We start from the raw sequence: 23,267 nt of genomic DNA, 5'->3' as shown, positions 1-23,267 counted from the left end.
AAAACGCTATTCCGGAAATGCATGTCTTCGGACTTTTGGCTGTTTCCCTGCAGCTCTGCGTTCGATGTCGCTGCCTTACAGAACAAACTAATCGAGCTCAGCATTATTAATTAATGTTTGAAAAAACAGCGGCAATTTTCGAGTTTTCAGGTCATGCAGCAAGAAGTTTCTATTTACGTTGCGATAATAACATAGGGAGATGATTTGCATGAAACGACGGATATGGCTACAAGAAAACTAGCAAAGTAAGTGAATTAGCTCATTAGGCCCCCTAAAGCTAACACATTTTGACAAAGAAACGTCACCGCATAGTTCCAATATTTAGATTTCCTACTTTTTAAGGGCCTTAAAGATAAATGTTATTTCTCAAAAAAGTGCACTGTTCATTTTATAGTATGTTTTCAATTGGGTTTTTGTTATTTTTGACAGAATCAGCATTGTAATTGCTCAGCGTGACACGAGGGTATAATTTCGTCCGTTTTATTCGTGTTCATAAAATACAGAAATCATTCTTCTTTTTTTTCCAAAACTGTAAGGTTAGGGTAGAGTTCAGTTAAGCTGCTTACAGAGCACGCCAGAAACCTCAGCAAGAACTGATTTTAAAGACATACGAAGTGTAATACAGCCATGTTAAGAATACAACGTGAATGAAGAAACGTATGACTGAAGATACCATAAGAAAAACTGGTGTGTGGTCTTGTTTTCAGCGGATTAGATTTTGAATTATTATGAGCAGTTATTATTATTAAGCAATTTGTCATCTACATTTATTTATTGAACCATTAATTTACCAGGAAGTCCCTTAAAATAAAACCTGTTTTTCGAGGTCAAAAGGCACACAAGGTTCAGATCATTAAACCCCCCCCCATAAAATTCACTTAAGTACAAAGTAAATTTATACGTGCAAGAATATAACTTAAGAATATAACTTCATAAATTAATTTTAAATTAAATACAGGCAATTTGTTGTACACACATTCTCATGATATAGTAGTTCTAATTGCTGTTGGGTATATCATGCATATCTAATCAGTTGTCAGCTTTTTGCGTTGTTTTAATTTTATATTTTACATCATCTTTCTTTTCACATACGTTTTTGTAACATATGTCTTGTCCTTACATTTTCTGTTTTGGTTTTAAAAAAATTAGGAATCACATCAAGTTGTGTGTGTGTATATATATATATATATATATATATATATATATATATATATAAATAAATCTGTTAAATTTCTGGATTTAGTTTTTTTTTTTTTTTTTTTTTTTTTGCAAAAGGAGATTAGGATTACTGAGGCAGAGAAGTCAGTCCACCTCTGGTTTGAAGAAATCAGTGATATCAAGTGAGTATTTTAAATTTCATTTGCCCAGACTGTAGACAAGTAAGCATATTTTCTAGACAGGTTTTATTTATTTACTTTACATGAATGCTCGTTTCTTCCAGATCAGATATTTTCATACTTGATTGTGATCGACTTTGAGTCTACTTGTTGGAGAGAGAAAAATAACTACGGACAAGAAATCAGTAAGTATTGGTTGCATTTTTATCACTTTGATTTGATACAATTCTGCTTCTGTGGACTGGAGTCCATCTCCTTTTCTTCTCCCTGCAGTTGAATTCCCTGCTGTCCTACTGAACACATCATCAGGGGAGGTCGAGTCTGAGTTTCATATGTACGTTCAACCTCAGGAGCATCCTGTTCTCTCCGAGTTCTGCACTGAGCTTACTGGAATCACACAGGTAATGACTCAAAACGCTTTTACATACAGAAACCTGCTCGCATACACACCTGACTGCTTGATTTTCACTCCCTAAATAGGTGCAAGTAGAAGCCGGCGTCCCCCTTCAGATTTGCCTATCTCGGTTCAACCGCTGGGTGCAGAACCTGCAACTGGACAAGGGAGTGATGTTTCCCAACAAGCAGCAGACGTGTTCTGCCTCTGACGTGTCCCAGAAACTGTGCACTTTCCTCACCTGGTCAGGTAACAGTCGGTTCATCACGGCACACGGGCAGGCTGGAACGAGCTGAAATAATGGAATTTGATTTGAGATTTTTTTTTGTATTTTTAATTCTTGTTTGCAAGAATGGAAAAAGTGTGGAAAAAGAAATTAGAAATGGAGTTTGGAAAAAAAGTTCTAGTTCAAAACTTTGTGTCTTACTCATTTGTCTAAAGTTCTGCCCTTATTTTTGTATTTCATTCTCTGTTCTGTATTTTAATTGTTATATCTTGAAAAAAAAGTGTTTTCTGTTTTCATGCATTATTTCCCTCCTTATTTCCTAACATGTTGTTTTCTCTTCAAGTTCATCTTCTTCCCATTTAGTTTTATTCTTCTTGTTTTCTTCCGTGTGTCCAACCTAGCTTATGTCTTAAAAATGTTAATTTTATCAAAAAAAATAAATAAATAAAATATATATGCTTCTTACACAGTAGAGAGAAGTATGACATTTAATCAAAAATATTTTTCATACATATGAAAAAGGAAATATGGGGCAGGGAAATTAAATGTATTTCCAGACTTCATTTTTTATCCCATTGCCTAAAAGTATCATCCACCGATACTTTGGTGGACCGCTAGGGGGCTCCACGTACACCTTTACATCAGAATGTGATTTAAATGTTTTTGGCACTTGCTTCTTCTCTGCTGGAGTTGAGTAATCGAGTGTTACTGTAATACTGTGTTATGCTTACATAAGTTCTGGCAACCCTAAAATAAGTTAATCAACAAAATACTTATAAATGGAAATAAATACAAAATAAAATGTATAGAAAATATAGAGCACTCAACTTTCCTGGTAAAAAAAGGCATCATCACTTTAAAAATACTGCTGTGACTGTTTTGCATAAAGCATTACATAAAAGGAGGAAATTTCACAACATATTTATTCCCAAGATAGTTTATAAATGTCAGCTTTATCAGCTCTTATGAAAATCACAAAACCAAACAGTAAAATGTAACATGCCTTTTAATTCCACAGTACTTATGATTAAACTGTTGGCAATTACATTTTTGTGTTTCGAAAATGTCTCTGATCTTTCATAAAGCAAAAAGTATTTAAAGTGGAATTATCTGTGTTGTGTTTTCAGACTGGGATCTTGGCGTTTGTTTGCAGTATGAGTGCAAACGCAAACAGCTTCATAAACCAGATGTTCTCAGCAGCTGGATAGACCTGAGAAGCACATACAGGGTAACTACCAGCTCATCCAAAACTTCCCCACTGTTTGTGGATGTTTTCTTATAATTTTCCAGTTAATGTGGCAGATATGAAGTGTATATTGACTTGAACTATGCGATAAAACATTATTATTTTATTAGAGATGTATCGATCTGATGTTAATCTCTGTATCTGTCCCGGTATTGAAAGAAAATTCTGGATCAGGGATCAGTGACAGTGTGCCTGATCCATCAGGACAGATCTATTCAATCTAATTCTATGCTTCGTGTTCTGAGCAACATCGTGTCTTATTTATTTTACACTAGATTGAAAACTCCTAATTGCACTTTCTGAATTATTTGAAGGAAGGTTTTTTGCAGCTTATTTTGACATATTTCACCAAGTTAACCAATCTATTGTTTTTGTCAGTTTCAGTTTCCTTATTTATTTTACGATCGCTGTTAAAACCCCAACAATAATGACAATAATTAAAACAACTTTAATTGTAAAAACAATTAAAGTTGCTTTTACATGTTTGACCAAGCTTGTGAAGCTATTGGTGTATTTAAATGTAATACTGGTGCAGAGTTATCAGATAAATTTATAATTCAGTACATTTATGTTTGTGTTTGGGGGAAAAAAACGTTTCAAGTCAATTCAGCACTGTCTGTCTGTATCGGGTTGGCCGAATCTAAATTTCAGATATCTGTATCAGTATTGGAAGTGAAAAGGGGGTCACTGCATTCCTGTTTTTTATGCATTATAACAGAACAGATGAATTTGAACCTCATCTATTTATGTCACTGCGCTTCACTTCTTTCTCCATCTCCAGCTCTTTTACAGCCGGAAACCCAAAGGCCTGAACGGAGCACTTCAAGATTTGGGGATACAGTTTTCTGGGAGAGAACATTCAGGTACTGAAAGTGACATTTCTTTAGTTCAAACTTTGGAGTCCTCTTGACATTCCTTTTGTTTCTTTTTGCATTTCAGGGTTAGATGATGCTCGAAATACAGCTCAGCTGGCCGTCAGAATGATGAGAGATGGATGTGTGCTGAAGACCACCCGGAGCCTGGAGAGGGTGAGTGGACCCCCGACGACGTCCTGAGAGAACCCAGATTCCTAGCATCAACCTTGTATTTTAGGCTTTTCTATGTGGAAAATATTGAAATCTTGTGATCTCATGTTTTTAATTTTAGCTAAATAATAAAATGACTTCAGAAAATGATGGAAGAATAATCTTCTTCCTCTTTCTAAAGTTTTGTGCTTGAAAACAGAAAGAAAACACTGGACAATAATAATAGTACAGTGTGTTCAAAAGATTTCTTTTGAAAAACATCCGTGAACATCAACATTCAAATTTGTCACAGAAAAAAATATATAATGACCACAGCTCTGCTTCACCTCCTCCAGTTCATCCCACACCTGGCCACACACTTCAGTGTGTCTTGACTCCACCCTCTTAGATGGAATTTTTTATTTTTATTTTTTTCAAAAACTGTCTACAGGCGGGTTATTCTTTCACAGGGGTTTTGTTACACTTTAAAGTACACACACCAACTATTTCCTGATGAGAGAATTTCTAAAGACAGTTTGGCCAGGACATTCTTATGAAAAAGATTTTAAATTTCAATATCTCTATATTTAGGGTAATAAATTGGTTGCAGTGGATTTTTTTCAGGGGTATCAGAGTAAACTTACTGTTATAAAACGTACAACATCTTTCCTTATTACTCATAACTCTCCACAAGTAGGCCTGTCACAATAAAAATCTTTCTGGATGATAAACTCTCCCACAAGTTTTTGCAATAAATGATAATCTTGTTGGTTTGAGACCATTTTCAAATGATATGTTAACGGCATAAGCAGGTTTGCCTGCTCAAAAACCAATAAGCTTTCATTTTGTAGAGAGCACTGGAGTTGGAATATGTTTGAAATATCTAAAATAAAAACACAACAACCAAAGTAATAAATAAAACAGAAATAAAAAAAATACAACCCAAATCATAAAAACAATAAAAAACAGTAAAAAATTTCTGTAAATAAAATTACTCCTCAAAAAATATCAGAATGGAAATTATTTTAATGTATCGTTTGATTAATTGCTTATTGCGACAGGCTTAGCCACAACTATGTGCTGATCTGTCATCACATCAAGTCCCAATAACATACTTTAAAGTTTGTGGTTAAATGTGACAACTTGCACATTTAACCCCAACCACATTATAAGTATTGAACTGTAGGAGATGAAATTTTAAGAGAATATTTTGAATTTCTTTTTTTTTTTTCAGCTAACCAATTATCTGGTTTATTTTCCCACAGACTCCATCAATGGTCAAATCCTTTTTCAATAAAAACGTCCCTCCTTCAGAAAAAATACAAGAAAAGCAGAATGATGCCAGGAAAAAAGCAAATTTCCTCAACAGCAGCAAGAACTCATCATCCAATATTTCATTAAAAGCTTGTCAGAAACATCCTCAGAGTTCAAGCTCAGGTCAAACGTGTCACAGCCTAATATCACCAAAGACACTGTTGAATGTAACAACAGCACCTCTAAAGGGACAAACCGACAAATTGGTGACGGCACATGTTGTTCCCCATCTTCTTTTGTCCACAGTTCCGTCAAACTGTAGCTCACCACGCGGTGACAGAAGCAGCAGCCATGTTCTGTTCTCTACCACTGTTGGCTGCATTTCCTCTCTACCTCACGCCGTCAAAACATCTGCTGTGGACGAAGAGGAGCGAGACGTTCTGGTGGAAACGGATGAGCGGTGCGGTTCTTACGATGATGTGGTGTTGGTATCCGATCAGACTGAAACAGATACAGTCTCAGGTGGAGAGGTTGGCTATGTTTCAGATTACAACGGCAGATGTCAGGAGTGGGACGGAATGGATCATTCACAACACAAGAGAACAGAAACCCCAAACATACTGAATAATACTCGAGATTCATCTATGGCATGGAAATCTGTAAATTCAAATGTTGAAGTCTTTAATCAGGCAAGTAAAGAACCACACCAATCAACAAGCAGACAGTCAGATAAATGTTTTGCAGTGCCGAAAGTTGTTGATTGGAGCAAACTGAATGGACATTTAAGGTTAGATATATGTCATAAAAATAATCAAAACAACGAGGTCTCTCCAGTTCTACCCAACCGCTTTCTGCCTGAAAACACTTCCACTCCAAATCCATCCACGACGAGACCAACCACTGCAAAACACAGAGAACCTCTGAAATCCTCATTTACTGTTTATACTGATCCAAAAACTCCTCATCCTTCCACCTCTGGCTCTCTGCACCCACCCAGAAGCATCCTGTCCTCTTTGTCAACAAACATACTATCCTCCTGTGCCAAACGGCTCAGTGGGGCTCTAACAGCAAAGGGGTCAAAGGTCACCTCCCCTCTGTGCGCCTGTGGTCGCCGTGCGAGGCGGCAGGTTGTGTCAAACGGCGGTCCGAATCACGGCCGGGGGTTCTACTGCTGTCCGGTTCGCCGCTCTGGGGGCAAAGAGAGAGGCTGTGGGTTCTTTAAATGGGAGTCTGCGCTCATGAAGAGCAGCTCAGTGGCTCCCCCTGCTGCTGGGTCTTCTGTATCACTCTGTCAGGTCAACTCTACACTTCCGTACAGGCGGCCGCAGAGAAAAAGTTGCTGAACGGGCGGAGAAGCAGCTGTGCATACTCTTTGTAACGCCTCAGTCACTGTGCCACTAGTATTTACCAGCCAAAAGATGAGGACTTCTGAGTTACAAAAGAAAAAAAAACTGGCTGACGGAAGCAATAGGGCTGCACAATATTAAGAGAAACATGTAACTAATAATGTTGTTGGATTTTACCCTCAGCTAGTTCATTTCTTTTAATGACTAAAGTGACTTGTAGCAGTTTTGTAAAGATTGACAAGTGCTTTGTCAAATTTAAGTGTCTTAGATCACCAAACAAATTTCAGTAACAGAAAAACATAACTTGAACCCAGAAAATATATATATATATATATATATATATATATATATATATATATATATATATATTAATGAAGGCAAACATTAACTTTAAACCAACCTGGCCTAATGTGAAAAAGTATTAACCCTAACTCAGTCATTTCTTTAGAGCTTGACGCTTAGGAAGAGCACAGCAGCTATCACAGTCGGACAGTGTGGAAGCGGGTGGCTTGTCCCGTCAGACCGTCGGTTCCCAAAACTACACACACCAAAAAACCCTTGTAAAAACTCACACGGACCGCATACAGGGTCAAAACCTTGTGCAGTCCAGGTGGACCCCGTCTCTTAAGACCAGGATTGAGTTATGAAAGAACTATGATTTATAACCTTTTTTTTGTTTGTTTGTTTGTTTTTTTATATGCAAAAAGATCTGAAAAAGCAAATCTGGAGAAACACCTTAACACACAGGTGTCAAACTTCTGTCCTCAAGGCTGCTGTCCTGCAGTTTTTAGATGTGCCACAGGTCCAAAACACTGGAATGAAATGGCTTAATTACCTCCTCTTTGTGTAGATCTGTTCTCCGGAGCCTTGCTAATGACCTAATTATTCTATTCAGATGTGGTGCAGCAGAGGCACATGTAAAAGTTGCAGGACAGTGGCCCTTGAGGACTGGAGTTTGACACCCCTGCCTTAACAGGTCTGGAAATGGTTATGGTTATGAAGCCCTATGTAGCCGTATTATCCTTCCAAAAAACGACTTTTGTGATGGAATATTGCCCAAGCAGAAAGTTAAATGATTGTTATTCCATTGATTGTCCAGTTCTAGAAAAGGAGTGTATGGTATATGCAACCATGAACATTTTGGATTTTACAAGAAATATCCAAAATGGCCAAAGACAAAATATGTTGCTTTGTAAGTATGTTTTGATGTCATGCATTTTAAAACACAAGAAGCTCATGTTGATGTTTAATACAAGAAATATGAAATTAAAATTACCAAAACAAAAAAATATCAAAAAGCAGTTTTGTCTGATTCAGTCACTAATATTTGTTTGTCTTTAACACAGTTTTATCTTCTATGGTTAATTATTGGAGGATACAAGATCTCTTCCATATGGTTTTCCAGTTAGATTAAATTAAATTTCTATCTAATATGAAAACAGAGACCAAGTTGTCGTATTTGGGTCATCAAATACGACAAAATTTCCACTCAACTTTATATTTAATGCATCTGATAATCAAATTTTATTTGTATAGCACATTTCAGCAGCAGGGCATTTCAAGGTGCTTTACATAATTAAAGGAAAAAAATAAATAAGAACAGCATGTGACATTGAATAAACAGTGAGAAAGAGATAAAAAGATAAAAACATACTTTTGTTACAGAATTTAAGCGCCTGTCGTTGCCGGACTCCGCCGTCTGTTTAACACGGGTATTATCCAGGCCCCGTCGCATGACAGGACGGAATTTACAGATATTTTGTCAAAACGCCATTTGACAAGGATTCTCACACCTCAGAGTTTTACTTAAAACGCCATTTAAAAGAAATTAATAAATAGATAAAAACATCAAAGACATCAAAACTCACACTCTAATCCTAATTTAGCCATAAGCAACTCTAAACAGGTGGGTTTTTAGTCAAGATTTAAAGGCACCCAGTGTTTCAGCTGTTTTACAGTTTTCTGGAAGTTTGTTCCAGATCTGTGGTGCATAGAAACTGAATGCTGCTTCTCCTCGTTTGGTTCTGGTTCTGGTTCTGGGGATGCAGAGCAGAACCAGAACCAGAAGATCTGAGGGGTCTAGACGGTTGGTACAGCAATAACAGATCTTTAAGGTATTGTGGTGCTAAACCGTTCAGTGATTTACAAACTAACAAAAGTATTTTAAAGTCTATTCTTTGAGCTACAGGGAGCCAGTGTAGGGACTTTAAAACTGGTGTTATGTGCTCTATCTTCCTGGTTTTAGTGAGAACGCGAGCAGCAGCGTTCTGGATCAGCTGCAACTGTTTGATTAATTTGTTAGTCAGCCCTGTGAAGACGCTGTTGCAGTAATCAATGCGGCTAAAGATAAACGCATGGATGAGTTTCTCTAGATCTCACTGAGACATCAGTCCTCTAATCCTGGAGATGTTCTTCAGGTGATAGAAGGCCGACTTTGTGACTGTCTTTATGTGGCTCTGAAGGTTCAGGTCAGAGGTCATCATTACTCCCAGGTTTCGGGCTGATCGCTGGTTTTAGTTGTAATAACTGAAGCTGAGCACTGATTCTAGTTCGCTCCTCTTTAGGTCCAAAAATAATAACTTCAGTTTTGTTTCTGTTCAGCTGGATAAAGTTTTGGCACATCCACACATTTATCTGTTCTAAGCATCTATTCAGTGATTGGATGGGTTCAGTCACCTGGTGACATCGTGATGTAGAGCTGTGTGTAATCCGCGTAGTTATGGTAGCTAATCTTATTTCCTATTATAACTTGAGCAAGTGGGAGCATATAAATATTGAAAAGAATTATGTAATTTTTACATATTAATTGATAATTTGATCAGTTACTCAGTACTTGAGTAGACTTTACCAAATACTTTTTTTACTTGAGTATTTCTTGGATGGCTATTTAAAATATTTTTTGAACTATTCTTGAGTACTATTTTAGGGTACTTTACCCAGCTCTGACTCATACTAACTTTATTTTATGTTTTTTCAGTTTGCCCCCAGCTTACTCGGTGTCCCGTTTCCTATTCGCCTTTTTTGCTTCGGTCGATGAGTCTTTTTGTCCTTCCTGACACGCCGTAGAGGACAACCAACAAACGTGCAATGTTGTGACTCGATCCAGCTAGTTTACGGTTTTAACCTGAACACGTGCGAGAACGGAAACCCGCTCGTGTCTGATCGATTTTTCTCATTGAACCCTAAAGGTCCCGTGGAAAGCTGCGGTCCCGTTAGCCTGCGGAGCTTCAAAACCGGAGGAGAAGAAGAACCGGAACCTTGACGGTAGCCTCGTCAGTTGAGATCCTAGAGGAGGTTAAAAATATTTACACCTCGCGTTTGTGGGGGAAAAGCCCGTCGATAGCATGTCAGCCGTGCAGAACGAGTCGAGGAAGCGGAGCAAGAAGCGCTATGTGTCCGGTCAGCAGGGCAAGCGGTGGAAGGGCTCCCGGGAGCTGGAGGTGGGAATGCTGGGGATCCTCATCACCTGCAACATGAACGAGAGAAAGTGCACCGCGGAGGCCTTCAACCTACTCAACGAGTACGCGGACAAGCTCTACGGACCAGAAAAGGTCAGACTGGCGGTGGTGAATCGTTTTAATCCCGTTGGCTACTAAAGAAAGCGAAACTGCACGTTCAAATGCTCGGTCCCTGTTGCCTGCTCTCCCTCTGCTGGTGATCTAACCTCACGGCTGGCTGTTTTTTTCTCCCTGCCCCCCGGCTGAACCAGATCAGACTTGATTAGAAAATTCTTCAAACGGGAATCCAGTCCTCTGGTCTATTCCCTGATGCTACTATTGTTTCTTTAGCTGGTTAGTCGTGTTGTTGCTCTTCCTCTTTTGAGGCTTTTCTACAGCTTGCATGTACAAATTATAAGGTCAAATGAAATGTAATTTTAGTAAATTGGTACAAAATGAATCTCAATATATATGTAAAGTTTTTTTTCTGTCGATTTTGATGATTGGCTCCATATAAATAAAAAAAGACTGGAAAGTTGAGTGGAAGGGAAAAGTGTTCACTCTTGAAGAGTGATTTAATTTTCCAGCAAGGCTGTTCGCCTACTCCAATTGCCCAATGTGTCACAAGCTGCTGCAGTGGCCATGGTAACTACAGCTGCGTTTCCTTTACAAATGTGCACAAATATTTGTCAATACTTTGCCAATGTTGAAACAAAAACACATAATTTTGCTATTGAGGTGTTTCCATTAGATTAGAAATGAAATTAAAATCACGTTTATAAGCTTGTTCATCCGCTAAGTCACTAAATCTTGGCAACGATAGATGTAAACAGTTGCATAAGATGTATTCATAACTTAACCATCAGAGGAGACGTCTGTGTCTTATTCAGGCGTTGGAGCGACAAGTTCCTTATACTTGGGAGTGGTTGCATATGTGGCGTTTTGGGGAAATCGTAGTTAGTAATTTTACAGAAGAGCTATGGCTTCAACACGTTGGAATGAGGGAGTTTTTATGAACTGTGTGATGCAGTGGTGGAGTCGGATGCACATTGTCTGAAAAACAAAACAAGAAATCAACTACTTCCTGTCCTCCTCTTTGTGGTTTCTGCCAGTAGTGACATCTGGCTGTTGACCACATGACACGCGTGATCAACACTTTGCAAAAAAAGTGTTTCCACTGCAGTGAAGGATATTTTGCCAAAGTTTGATAGGCTGTTTTTTTTTTTGTTGTTTCACACAGATAAAATAAGTAAAGAATAAGACAGATTATTTCAGCCTGTAGCCAAAACAATGTTTCACTTTAACCTGCAGCTTCAGAACAACAAAGGAAGCAGCAGCAGTGAGGAAGAAGAGGCCGAAGAAGAAGACGTAGACGTGGCGTTGAAGAAAGAAGTCGCACAGCTTCAGTCATCTGCAGGAAAACGGGAGAGGCGCTTCCAGGCCCTGGAGAGCGGTGCTAACAATGTCATCTTCATCAGAACTCACAATCTGGGTATGCTTTTTATAAACAGTGGACATTTGTTTTATTTTAGATCTTATTAGGGTTTTTAATGGACGTTTTTTTTTCTTTTTTCTTTTTTTTTATAGAACCTGACAAATTGGTTCATCACATTCTGTCTGACCTCCACTCCACCAAGAAGAAGAAGTCACGAGTCATCCTCCGGATGCTCCCTGTGAGAAGACACAATCAGCCCTAATCTCAATATATTGATTGTGGTAGCAGTTATATGAAAGATGAAGAACAATTTCTGCACAGTTTTATGTTGGATATACAGTCTACCATCATTTGTTGTTCTTTTTGTCATTTGTTGTGTCTGATCTTTCTTTTTGTCTGTCGCAGGTAACTGGAACGTGCAAGGCGTTCCAGGAAGACATGCTGAAATACCTGACTACCTTCTTAGAGCCCTGGTTCAAAACTCCACACAGTGCAACCTACCAGATCGCCTTCAAGGCCCGAAACAGCAGCCATAACAAGAGAGAGGAAATCATCAAATCCATTGCAGGTGCGTTCAGATCTGCCGCGGCGTCTCAGAATTGGCAGTTTCCCGATTTAAAAACGAAAATTTTCTTTCCACCACCATGGCAGGTCTCGTCGGGAAGCTGAACCCGAAAAACAAGGTGGACCTGACAAACCCCGAACTGACGATAATCGTGGAGGTCATCAAGGCCGTGTGCTGCGTCAGCGTGGCCAGAGACTATACACTGTACAGGAAGTACAATGTTCAGGAAGTGGTAAAAGAGGACGCGGTCAAGACGAAAACCGACGCGAACGCGGCCGAGCAGAGAGACGAGCACAACGGAGGGGAGGCGGAGAAGGACAAGGAGGAGAAAGTTGCACAAGATGAGGAGAAAACTGGAGCACAGAATGAAGAGCAGGAGGAGGTTAATAAGGACGAAGGTGGTGGAGAATAAGAGCTCAGACTCAAAGAAATCAGCAGATTTCTTTAAGTGTGATTTTTTATTTTTTTTTTACTGTTAACAATTGTCTAATACAACAGAATATTAGGACCATTCTAAAAAATAAATGATTGTAGTATTATGAGAATATAGTCATAGTATTACAACTTATGACTTCAATCTTGTAATATTTCAACTTTATTATCATATGGTTTTATTCTCACAATACTATGACTTAATTCTCATATGATTTTATGCTCGTGATGACTTTATTCTCATATGTCTTTATTCTCTTAATTCTTAATTTAATTTTTTTTTTAAAATTATCTTAGCATGGCCCAAATATTCCGTTGTAATCAAAACGCCCTGGTTGTTAATAGTCTAAAAGATAATAATGTAACTTAATGTTTTGGGGCATTTTTTTTAATTAATATATGAAGACAAGTGACAGATTTGTAAGCAACTTAACTGATGAGAGAAAGTGTCCAGTTTCTTGCAATGAAATGTTGCACCTTTGACCTTTTTATATTTTGAATTTCAGTTTCTAATTTAGATCTTTTTACTCAAATAATTGCAAGTTGGGCCACATGACACGTTAACAGGAGGATTACATAATGGCACCTTTACAAATGTAGATTTCATGAATTACCCGTCTACTCTTTGTAGTTCTTTCTTAATTCTCAAATTAAAGTTCTGTGTTTGATTGATTTCTTTAATGTTTTTCTTATTTTAAACTCAAAAGAAGACAAAGACAAACGCCGGGCATAAGTGAGATAAGATCTTATATGGAGAAAATGAGTAGCCTATTCTTGCTAACAAGTCTAAGGTGATATTGGCATGGATGTAATCATTTAGCCAACATTGTCTGAATTCGACAGCATTACAACTTACTCGTTTGTCGGGGGAAAAACTGCAAGCTATTGTTAGTTTTCTGCCATGTTTCTAACACACTCGGGCGTGCCGCTCCGTAAAACAGCATAATGTGCGTCGCTGCCCCACCCATAGGTGTAAAACTGGCGCGAGCGTCTTTACACTCGAGTTGCGTTTAAAGGCGGCTCGGAAAAACATGTTGCTACATGATAACTGATTAAACCGTTGTAACGGTTGAAAAGAAACACTTTCCGCCCATCTTGCCAGGGTCATTAATTATTTGAAATACTACGACATGTGGAATAAAACTCTTAACTCTAGCAATGAAACTAAAAATAGCTCGTCAGCAAGTCTTTCAGCTGGATAATGACCCAAGCCCTAAGGTCAAATCAACACATTGTTTACTAGCAACATATCAACCTGCTGTCATGGCGACCTCAGTCTCCTAAAAACAAAATACTCTCCCAATGGCAAACAAGCCGCCTGGGCAAAGTGTTGACAGCAGGGGTAAAAAAGAATTGGGATTTTGGTTTAAATAAATAAATACAAATTATTTTCCTCATGTTTTTCTCCACATCCTCACAAGGGTAGTCAATTTGCACAGCACAGTATCTAAATTCCAGTTTGATCAGTAATTCAGGTTTACCCCACAAGATGGCTTTAGCGTCTCATTTTCTTTTAAAAACTGCTCCTCTTGGCTTTAAGCCTATATTTTGTGCTGACAGTCTAGGTGGGCTACTACAAAGACTAGTTCTGGTCTATTGAATTTTGTAAGGCTAAAAACTAACCAACTAAGCAAGCAAATTAGCAAAAATAAGTGTATTTTATTCAGTATGATTTTCAATTCTTCTGAACATCACAAATCTGTACTAGAACAATAAAAAAACAACCTCTCAAGTCTAATTTGAAGAGTTTGGATTAAGTCATTATGTGTGAAGTGACAATTGATAGATGACAATGATTATAATGTCTTTTGTGACAACATTTTTTTTTTTTTTAAAAGTGGCCATTGGGTGCACACCCTACACAGCAGTCCATCATGAGCAACAGACTGGACAAAAACAACAATGCGGACACACATTTTCAACTAAATGTTTCTACCGCTGAGAGAAGGCAGAGGAGCTCGATTATTCCACAAATTATCTGTCTCATACTATACTGTCATGACATAGTGACAGTGACAGTTTGTAAAAAAAATTTTTTTATAAAAGTTATTGTCATAATGGGGTACATATGTGTAGAATTTTGTGGAAAGAGATTAATACAATGTGGAATAAGGCATTAACTTAAAATGTAGAAAAAGTGAAGCGCTGTCTGTGTGTGAATGCTTGTATGGTTATTTAGGGCTGCACAATGTCAAGAATCATCAAATTGCAACACTGTTTCATATAATATATGACAATTAACCTTAATTTTCCTAAAATCATATCTGTCTTTCTTATCAATGCAATTTACCTGTTTTCTGTGGCTGTTACGTTATTGGAATATGGAAAGAGCTTTCCTGCTTATAGCTTATAACTTTTCCTTGAGTCATTTCCCACTCTTGTCCCTTATGTCTTGTGGCTTTTAATATACGCAAATAAAAATAATTCATCCAAGCACTTCCAGTTGCAGTATTGCAAACATTAATATTCCATTTGACATATTGTGCAGCTCTGTTACTTTAAATATGATTCAGATTTTTTTGCTAAAACTGATGACTTGTATAACAAAACTATGAGGCAAATGATGTTTTTCATTGATATATTTCAGCAAAACAATTATATCAGGAGTCTTGGAGATGTTGGGAATTGGTGCAAAAGCATATTTCCTTTTGTAAATTTTGTTTTGTTTACAAGAGTTAGCAAAAGGTCATGCATCTCTTGCCTGTGTCTTATCTCTGGATCCACTCAGGTTGGAAATATGCACATATTTTTTTTCCTTCAGTAGAATTATCATAGTTTTCTCGTCTCAGTCTGCAGAGCCTTGCTCCAAAGGTCATCAGAAGTGATTTAGCTTTTCCTCCCTGTGGATACAGTAAAACTCCCATAATGTGTTTTATGTTCATATATTTGTGCTAAAAACCACAAAATGAAATATGCAAATGGAACAGAAACGGTCTAATTTATTAGCGGCGTGGCATAACTGCGGTCTCGGACAAACACAAATGATGATAATTATTCATAACGAGAACCTGCGGTCCGTGTGCTCTTGCTTGCATTCACATTTACTAATTTGCGGTATGTTTTCTGCTCATTACACTCGGGATGAACTGTTGCGGTGACCCACCCGTCGTTATCTCCGCCGTTTTCCTGCTAAAACTCACAAATGACATTGCTGCTGGTTCTCAGGTGGCTCAGGCAGAGGGGCCCGCTGACAGGCGCGCAGGAAAAGGAAAAGGATTTCAAACCGTCAGTGTGCATTATTAGTAAATTAGCAATTAGGCAGTGTATCTAGCGGATATAATGGCCAACGTACAGCGATGTCTCGTAATGACAAGACTGCTCTGAGCAAATCAAATAAATAAAAAAATCCGAAAAGCAACTTTAAAAACACGCTAAGAGAAAAGTGTTTATTTTTTTTTCGTGGAATAAAAATATATTTTAATCAGTAGGTTTATATGTTGAGTAATGCGGAAAAATAATAGGAAATCAGAATATTAATAGCAGCGAGAAAATGCAGTTATCCACACGAGAAACTCTGATGTTAAAGTTACCCTGAGGGTTGTTTCTAATTAAACCTCCATGGGCAGTGAAGCCCGCTGTTCTCCAAGTCAAAGGTGCACTTCACATGCACGGCGCTCTGCTGCACGCGATCGAATGCTCATTTAGGTTTAAATGTCACAATCCTGTGAAACAATCACATCCACAGGCGCACAAGCACATATCCAGTCCCAGGGGTCAGGATTAGCATCCACTGGTGTGTGACTCCATATCTGACCTTTATGAGTAGCTAAGTAGAGCTCTCCGGGGTCTCATTTGTTTCACCTCGACCAAACAATGGCTTCAGCCCCCTCACAACTTGAGCGCTCTCTCTCTTTCAGTGCTGAACACAGTGTTATCATTGATAGTATTAAGTTAATACATTTGTTTAGTTCAATTAATTTAAGAAATAAATAAACTGGCAATTTGGTGCTAGGATGGGGTGTGTTTTATTTTCATTTTTTGGCTGTATCAAAATTGGTTTATTTTGCAAAACTGCAATGGAAACACTTTTTCCGCGTCAGACTAGTCATATGATCAACAACTGGATGTTGCCACTTGCGCAAAACATGAAGAAGATGACAGGAAGTGGTTGTGCCGCATAGTTTTTTTTCTTTATTACTTATAGTGTAAACAAACTTATTCAGGTGTGATTTTAATTGCGTTTTCTCATTTAATGGAATTGCAAAACTGTGTTTGTTTGACAATAGTAGAGCATTGAAGAAGTTTTTCACACTTTGTAACTGGAAACACAGCTACCAAGCTACACCTTGTTCAGAAATCTTAAAGGACTGCAGGTGAGGTTTCACTGATTGCCAAGTACATGGCATACTCATTGTTGCAGCTACAATTTGCTGATACACCCTATATATTTTATTTTAGCCATTCATAGATATGACACTTATTGTAAAGAGATGCAACAAGCTTGAACCTACAAAGAAAAACAAAAAACAAAAAAACGTTAAAATTAGTGCTGTCAATTGATTTAAAAAACTCACTGTAGCGCTGTGATTAATCACGATTAATCACTGTGCCTAACTTTGTGAGCTTGGAAAATAAATATGCATACAATTGTGGCTCTTGCAGGAATGGTGCCCTGGGGAAGCCCCTCCTTCTGCTGCACTCCAACCAATTAAAATGAAATCATTTATCAGATTTAAAAAAAAATGTTTTAGCAACTTGGGGAAACTTAATCCACTACCATTTCTGATGCCACCCTGGGCAACTACCCATACAGCCCATATGAAAAACTGGCCCTATGCATGTTTTCATAAAATATATATAAATGCATGCTTGGTGCTCTTGGGTACCCCCTGGTGGTATGAGGGCTCTAAGCAGCTGCTTAACTCATATATGTTTTGGGCCGGCTCCCTGTCAATCTGTGAAAACCCAGATTATTTTTGTAATAAACTGAGAACACCAGCAATTCATTTATTTATTAGATTTGTGTTTTCTAGCGATATTGTCGTGCCTGATTTGTGTGCATAGACTTCTGAATCAGTTTAGATTAGTTTAACCTTTTTATTATTTTTAATGCCCTTTCTTATGAATATATCTTCCAGTATATGTTGCTACTGAAAATTGAGTTAGTTTTTCATACCTGAATTTATTCACAACATGTGTTTTTTTTATTTCCTGCATCACCCAGTGTCATTTTTTTAATGATTACTGTTGGCTGCACAAGTCACAAGACGCTACTTTGTGCATTGCAGCAAACAGTGAATTCATTAGTAAAACTCGGCAGTGGCGACATGTTGACCACTGCATTTTGTTTCTTGCATTACTTGGAAACTTGTTAAGACGTTCCAAGCAGATCCATGCCGACCAAAAGCCACTGAGCGGTTTATTTGCCAGATAATAAATTACTTCCTCTAAAATGACCACATAGTTCGACCCATGTTTCTGTCTGCAGTGATAAAAAGGATTGTCATCCTGCCAAAAATGCTGTCTGACTCCATTGCTATTGTACCATCAAGACTTTTTATATTATTGTGTTTACTGCAATGAAGCCGTCTTAAATTTCCTACATGCTTGTCTTTGGAAAAGAAAAAAAAAGGATGCACACATCAGTAATTTATATATTATTTGTTGTTATGGAAAATATTTTTGGAGGAATAAGTGGACGCAGACAATGGAAGGATGGATGGATGGATTTTGGAGGACTTTTGTCGCTATGAGAGATTGTATAAGAGCGTGTTTGTCAGGAAGCCATGTGAAATGAGCTCAACAATGAAAAATGCTTATCAACCCTCAGCAGCCTGTCAGCTTGTTGTTATTAGCTTTTTACCCCCCACAGCAATCCCACAGGTAGGGAAGGCGTGCTCCCACCCACTCGTAACACTTCTATTTCTCTTCCCAGAAGGCTAAAAAAAAAAAAAAAAGGCAATCAGTTGACGGATTTGGTTGATTGGGATTACGGAAAGTAATTTGTGTGGAAACTAAGTGGAGTTTTTTTTTTTTCTTTTTCTGAGGAACCAATAATGTAGAGAAATTGGTTTCCTTCCTACCCGAGGTGGTTTGAATGTAAATAACTTCTAATGAGATTAGCATGCAGGAAAAGAAAAACTAAAGATTCGATTGGAACAGCCAAATAAACCATTTGTTCTGCTAATGAGTATAAATAACCACTTGGGTATATTTAGTTGTTCCAGCTCAGAGTGATATTCCTAGCTGAAGTTTTTTTTTTTTTTTTTTCCGGTATAACTGGGAGTTTTTTTGTTTTTGTTTTTTTTGCTGTTGGGAGACACATTTAAGGATAATAGTAACAAGAACCTTGACAATTAGTTAGACAGGGGAGGCCACATGGGGGCAGAGTGTCAGCAGGGCAGCAGACAAAGTGACAACATGAATAGACGGCAGAGGAAAACAGGAGGAGAGCAGGCTGGAAGCAGGAGGTACAGCCTGGACATCAACTCCACGACTCCACATTTCAACTTTCATTTACACTCTCCTTTTCTTTAAGTGGTCATTCTACGATGGTGTTTTAGGGCTACTGTAGATGGAAGGAACAAAAAGGATGAGTATTTCTCTGCTAAGAAACATCAGAGATTTTACATTAATCTCAGAAATGCTCTAGAAAACAAATGGAAACTTTGTGTTTGAGAAGTCAAACATTTTCAATTTTTGAAAATTTCTGAGTTTCAAAAGTCAGGCATTTTCAACTTTTGAAACAAAAAATTTCATGTTATTTCAAGAATATTTCTGAAATTAATCTCAAATTTCGGATGTTTTTCTAACTAATTTTCAACTTTAGAGCTAAAAAATCTCTGAAATGTAATCTTTTTTTTTAATCTACAGTGTCCCTAATACTACGTTGAACAATTCACAATAAGCAAATCAAGATTGTATTTTACTGATGACATTCATGACATTCCCATCAAAAACAGAAACGTGTCAGTGTTACTTCATAATACAATGCAATACCAGAGTTGAGTAGGTGCCAGGTGCATTTACTCAGTTCTGTTTACTTGAGTAACTTTTTGAAAAAAATAATAATTTTTACTTTTACATGAATAACTTTAGTATGAGGTATCACTATTCCAACTAAAGTAAAATATTTGGATCCTCAACCCACTGTAACTTCACTGAAGCTTGTTTTAAGCAGAAATTCACCAGACACACACCTGCTGTTTTTGTTAAAGTTTCATCAGCTTTATGTTAAAAGAGACTGATTTACAAAATGTCTTCTTTGCCTGATTTTGTTCCTTTGTAATTGTGTAATTTATATGACTTATTTTCATTTTGGCCTTTAAAATACCAGCATTTCCACATAGCTTTAAATTTTGTTCCATCTAATGATGTGATTTTAAAATATTAACAGATGAACCAATAATTTCACAACAATTTATTGGCTGGTTATTATATCACTTGTGTAATGCAAAAACAAAAAATCTCAATAAATATTGATGAAACTACAAGCATAAGCAGATAAAACTCAAAAAACAAAAATTTATGGATAATTCCCTGAGGCAGACACCAGATTAATTTTACTGTTGGAGAATTAGGTGTGGATTTCCAGAAGAAGAAAATGTTTCCACTGAGGCTCAGATTGACAGAGAGTGGGTGAGCGGTTCTGTGGAGGAGTTTTATCTACGTTAAAATGCTGTGTCATGTTTTCATTAGTTTACTCTGAAGGTTTTTTCCAATTAAAAAAGGTCAGTTATTGGTGACAGGCACCACCACACTCATCAGTTTACCTAATATCAACATCTTCAGGAATTATGAAGAAATACATCAAAATGACAGATTTTGACAACTTGTTCAAAACGTTTGTGTGAAATGTTGTCTCAAACAACAGGGACTTTTAGTTTTGTAGTAATTGAGTAATTGAGTATTCAGCATTCATATGTATAGTTCATTTTGACATATACAAATGATAATGTGATAAAGCAGCAGAGAATAGTATGGAAGCAACTGATGCATGTCCATAAAGAATTAGCCTTTTGTCAGAAGGAAGGAGAAACTCCAATGTGCACAAATGACTAAATGTTGTGCTGGTTGAACTAAAAGTTATGAAAATGTTCATTTTGATCAGAGAAATGCGTCAAAGCAATTGTGAAAACTAGGAAAACTCTTAAGACTTTCTTTCCCTCAGTTCACTTTGTGGTTGTGTGCAGCTTTTTAAATCAGTACAGTAACCGTTATGTAAATCCAGTTCTCTGCATGTAACAGACTTGCAGAAGTTGCTGGTATATTCAAGTTGGACAAAAGCTTCTCCTTCTTTAGGTAATTGTGTGTTTTTGGAAGAAGATCTTATTGGATTGGATAGCAGCTGCCTCCCAGGTCTGACAGTGTGACAGTGAAACATGTATATGGGCTTTTCAGGCAGATGTCAGTCAGACAGAGGGGTTCCCTCAGAGGACACACAGCTCTAACAGGATTGGAAATGGTGCTGACCGGCTGCACGAGAAAGCAGGGGATGAGAGTCAAAAGTGTCACTGAGGAGGGGTTTTTGAGGCAGGACCGTATTGTCTTTCAGCGACAAAGTTGTCCTGGAATACAATTTTCTATGCCGCAACAGCTTGAGGAGATGGATAAGGAGGATGAATTAAATTTGGAAGAAAAGCACGGAGCTTAGCGAATGAATAAAGCTGTTTGAACACGTCATCAAACGCTGCTGGCTCAGCAGGGGGGCCTTGGGGATACACCCGTCTCTGAGATGGCTGCTGGTATGGGTGTGTGTGGAGGGTTTTGCATTGGCCAAATAAACCATCCATCTTCGTGCAGAGGCAAGCGGCGGATGCGAGTCGTGGGGTGGGGACTTACGACGCTCTTTCCGCTCCATATTTGCACCTCTTTCAAACGTGCAGGGCCGACAAGCTTGGCGGTGCTGGGCAGATGTTCTTTGATGTTCGTCGATACCGCTGCGTGATGATGTCACGCGGCAGAGAGCAAAAGAGGGAGGCGAGATCAAAGGAGGAAGGGAGGGATGAGGACAAAACAGAGGATAACCAAGACAACAACGGGACAAAGATGGCGACTACTTGTTCTGCAGCGGGGCGTCCACTGGCGTCCACTCTTCCCAGCCGTTGGGAAGAACCGAAGGAACGTGGCAAGCTCGTTCCCCTTTTTTGTCCAAATCGGATGACCGCCGGCGTTAGACACTGGGAACCGGCACGCCAACATCACCCGTCACCGCCACCAGGCTAGCTAGGTAAGCTCTCTGTCTACCTTAGCCTTTTCCTCCGCTTCAACCCGCAACGCCCTAATGTCTGATAGTCTTCACTCTGGGCCCATGCATTTATCATGAGTTGCCATTCTTTTTGATATCACATTTTCTACCCATTATCCCTTCTTTTTTTTTCCAGGCCTTTCATCATGGTGTTTTTTTTTTTTTTTTTTGCTGTTAATATAGGCCTCTCCTTCCCATCAAAGGCAGCACATCAATTGCCTTGACTCCCAAGTGTATGTGCGAGGGTGAAAGGAAGAAAGGGAGAGAGAGTGGGAAGAAAAAAAAAGGAATAACACTATGTATCAAAGATCAAGGCATGCTTTCAAGCCTGTTTTTTGGCCTTGGTTTGGGTTTGCCTTCCATCGCTTTCTCCTCGTCTTGTTATATTTTTTTTCCCCTGCGCCGACCGAGGCGAGAGATGCCGTCTCCGAAACTCTCCTACGATTCCAGCAATAGCTCCGCTGCCCCAGAGCAAGGTTTGCCAAAAGATGAAACCAGACGCTTTTGTGACGAAATGGAAAGCATGGAAGATTTTTCTTTGAGAATATTGGGTAGCTAGCAGACTCTTGGGCCAGAGCTCTGCCCCGATGATGACAATACGTGAAACAATATTTGAATAAGCAGCAGGAGGGCACCCAGCTAATCCACTGTGGCTAATCCAGTATTGGTGCGGGCCATATTGGTTAGCTGGAGTATTCAGCCCAATCACAATACACATCAGCAGGACGCCATGGCGGATATGCTGACACTCTAACTACAGGCACGGAGAGGAAAGACGAGCAGATGGGTAGATGGACGGGAGAGTAAATGGATGGATGGAAAGTTTAATTCCAGTCCACTTGTACAACTTAATTAGAGTATTTAGGGAAAAAATTTAAGACAAGATCATTTTTGAGGAAAGATAAACTAAAAGAAATAGAAGTAAGTGTCAGGTTATGTCTTTATATCAAAGGATTGAGACGAACTGAGCGAAAATATCAATCCGATTCTACACTAACCTGCTTTACACCTAAGGTCCACTGCACACCTATTTTAGGTGTACAGTGGACACCTAACCAAATAATAAAGACGTGTCCAATTAATGTCTATTGAATAGCAGGAATCGGCTTCCATTTCAGTAGGTATATAATGAAGATTTCATTCTCCCTGAGCATCTAAATGGGTCTTTGTGTAGAGAGGCCCCAAAAGAGATAAGCCTGTTTCTGACAGGCCTCCGTACAGACGCCCAAATTTGCTGTGGCAGCTGGAACAAAGAGACCCCTGAGCTAAACCAGCAGACTGACAAATAAAGAAGAAGAAGAAAAATAAAGAAGAAGAAAAAACAGAATATTACTCTGTATTTTAAGGTGGCTGTCTTGGTTTAAAATTGGTGCTCCTATATATATATATATATATATATATATA

At 38.3% G+C, this 23,267-nt stretch overlaps 3 protein-coding genes across 3 annotated transcripts in view; all 3 read left to right on the top strand.

The window, feature by feature from the left end:
- Positions 1-38: 38 nt before the first annotated feature.
- On the top strand, positions 39-6,825 carry eri2 (ERI1 exoribonuclease family member 2). Its single transcript, XM_015051627.1, has 9 exons — positions 39-245; positions 1,276-1,340; positions 1,442-1,522; positions 1,611-1,738; positions 1,818-1,980; positions 3,085-3,185; positions 3,985-4,066; positions 4,143-4,231; positions 5,473-6,825. The coding sequence occupies exons 1-9, from the start codon at positions 223-225 to the stop codon at positions 6,802-6,804; spliced, it is 2,064 nt and encodes a 687-aa protein (XP_014907113.1). The 5' UTR covers positions 39-222; the 3' UTR covers positions 6,805-6,825.
- A 2,953-nt stretch (positions 6,826-9,778) lies between these two features.
- thumpd1 (THUMP domain containing 1) lies at positions 9,779-13,348 on the top strand. The gene is made up of 5 exons (XM_015051663.1): positions 9,779-10,358; positions 11,556-11,736; positions 11,832-11,917; positions 12,085-12,247; positions 12,331-13,348. Exons 1-5 carry the CDS (start codon positions 10,152-10,154, stop codon positions 12,654-12,656), a joined length of 963 nt encoding a protein of 320 aa, XP_014907149.1. The 5' UTR covers positions 9,779-10,151; the 3' UTR covers positions 12,657-13,348.
- An 8,117-nt stretch (positions 13,349-21,465) lies between these two features.
- LOC106959222 (axin-1-like) overlaps positions 21,466-23,267 on the top strand; it is a 36,192-nt gene continuing 34,390 nt past the window's right edge. Inside the window, exon 1 of the mRNA XM_015051632.1 lies at positions 21,466-21,845. The gene's annotated coding sequence lies outside the window, so the exon portion shown is untranslated. The remainder of the gene's footprint in view (positions 21,846-23,267) is intronic.

Source organism: Poecilia latipinna, unplaced genomic scaffold, assembly GCF_001443285.1.
Source record: "Poecilia latipinna isolate Pla-1442-1.1 unplaced genomic scaffold, P_latipinna-1.0 Scaffold1057, whole genome shotgun sequence".
In the NCBI taxonomy this organism is placed as follows: domain Eukaryota; kingdom Metazoa; phylum Chordata; class Actinopteri; order Cyprinodontiformes; family Poeciliidae; genus Poecilia; species Poecilia latipinna.
This window is presented reverse-complemented; position numbering and strand designations above follow the sequence as displayed.

What these genes read in the sequence shown, in the direction of transcription:
- thumpd1 (XM_015051663.1), top strand. Translation starts at nt 10,152, where the DNA reads ATGTCAGCCGTGCAGAACGAGTCGAGGAAGCGGAGCAAGAAGCGCTAT. An exon ending in AGCTCTACGGACCAGAAAAG is followed by an intron (nt 10,359 to 11,555) that starts GTCAGACTGGCG and finishes TTTAACCTGCAG; the next exon opens with CTTCAGAACAACAAAGGAAG. An exon ending in CATCAGAACTCACAATCTGG is followed by an intron (nt 11,737 to 11,831) that starts GTATGCTTTTTA and finishes TTTTTTTTATAG; the next exon opens with AACCTGACAAATTGGTTCAT.
- eri2 (XM_015051627.1), top strand. Translation starts at nt 223, where the DNA reads ATGGCTACAAGAAAACTAGCAAA. An exon ending in AGCTTACTGGAATCACACAG is followed by an intron (nt 1,739 to 1,817) that starts GTAATGACTCAA and finishes CTCCCTAAATAG; the next exon opens with GTGCAAGTAGAAGCCGGCGT. An exon ending in CACTTTCCTCACCTGGTCAG is followed by an intron (nt 1,981 to 3,084) that starts GTAACAGTCGGT and finishes TTGTGTTTTCAG; the next exon opens with ACTGGGATCTTGGCGTTTGT.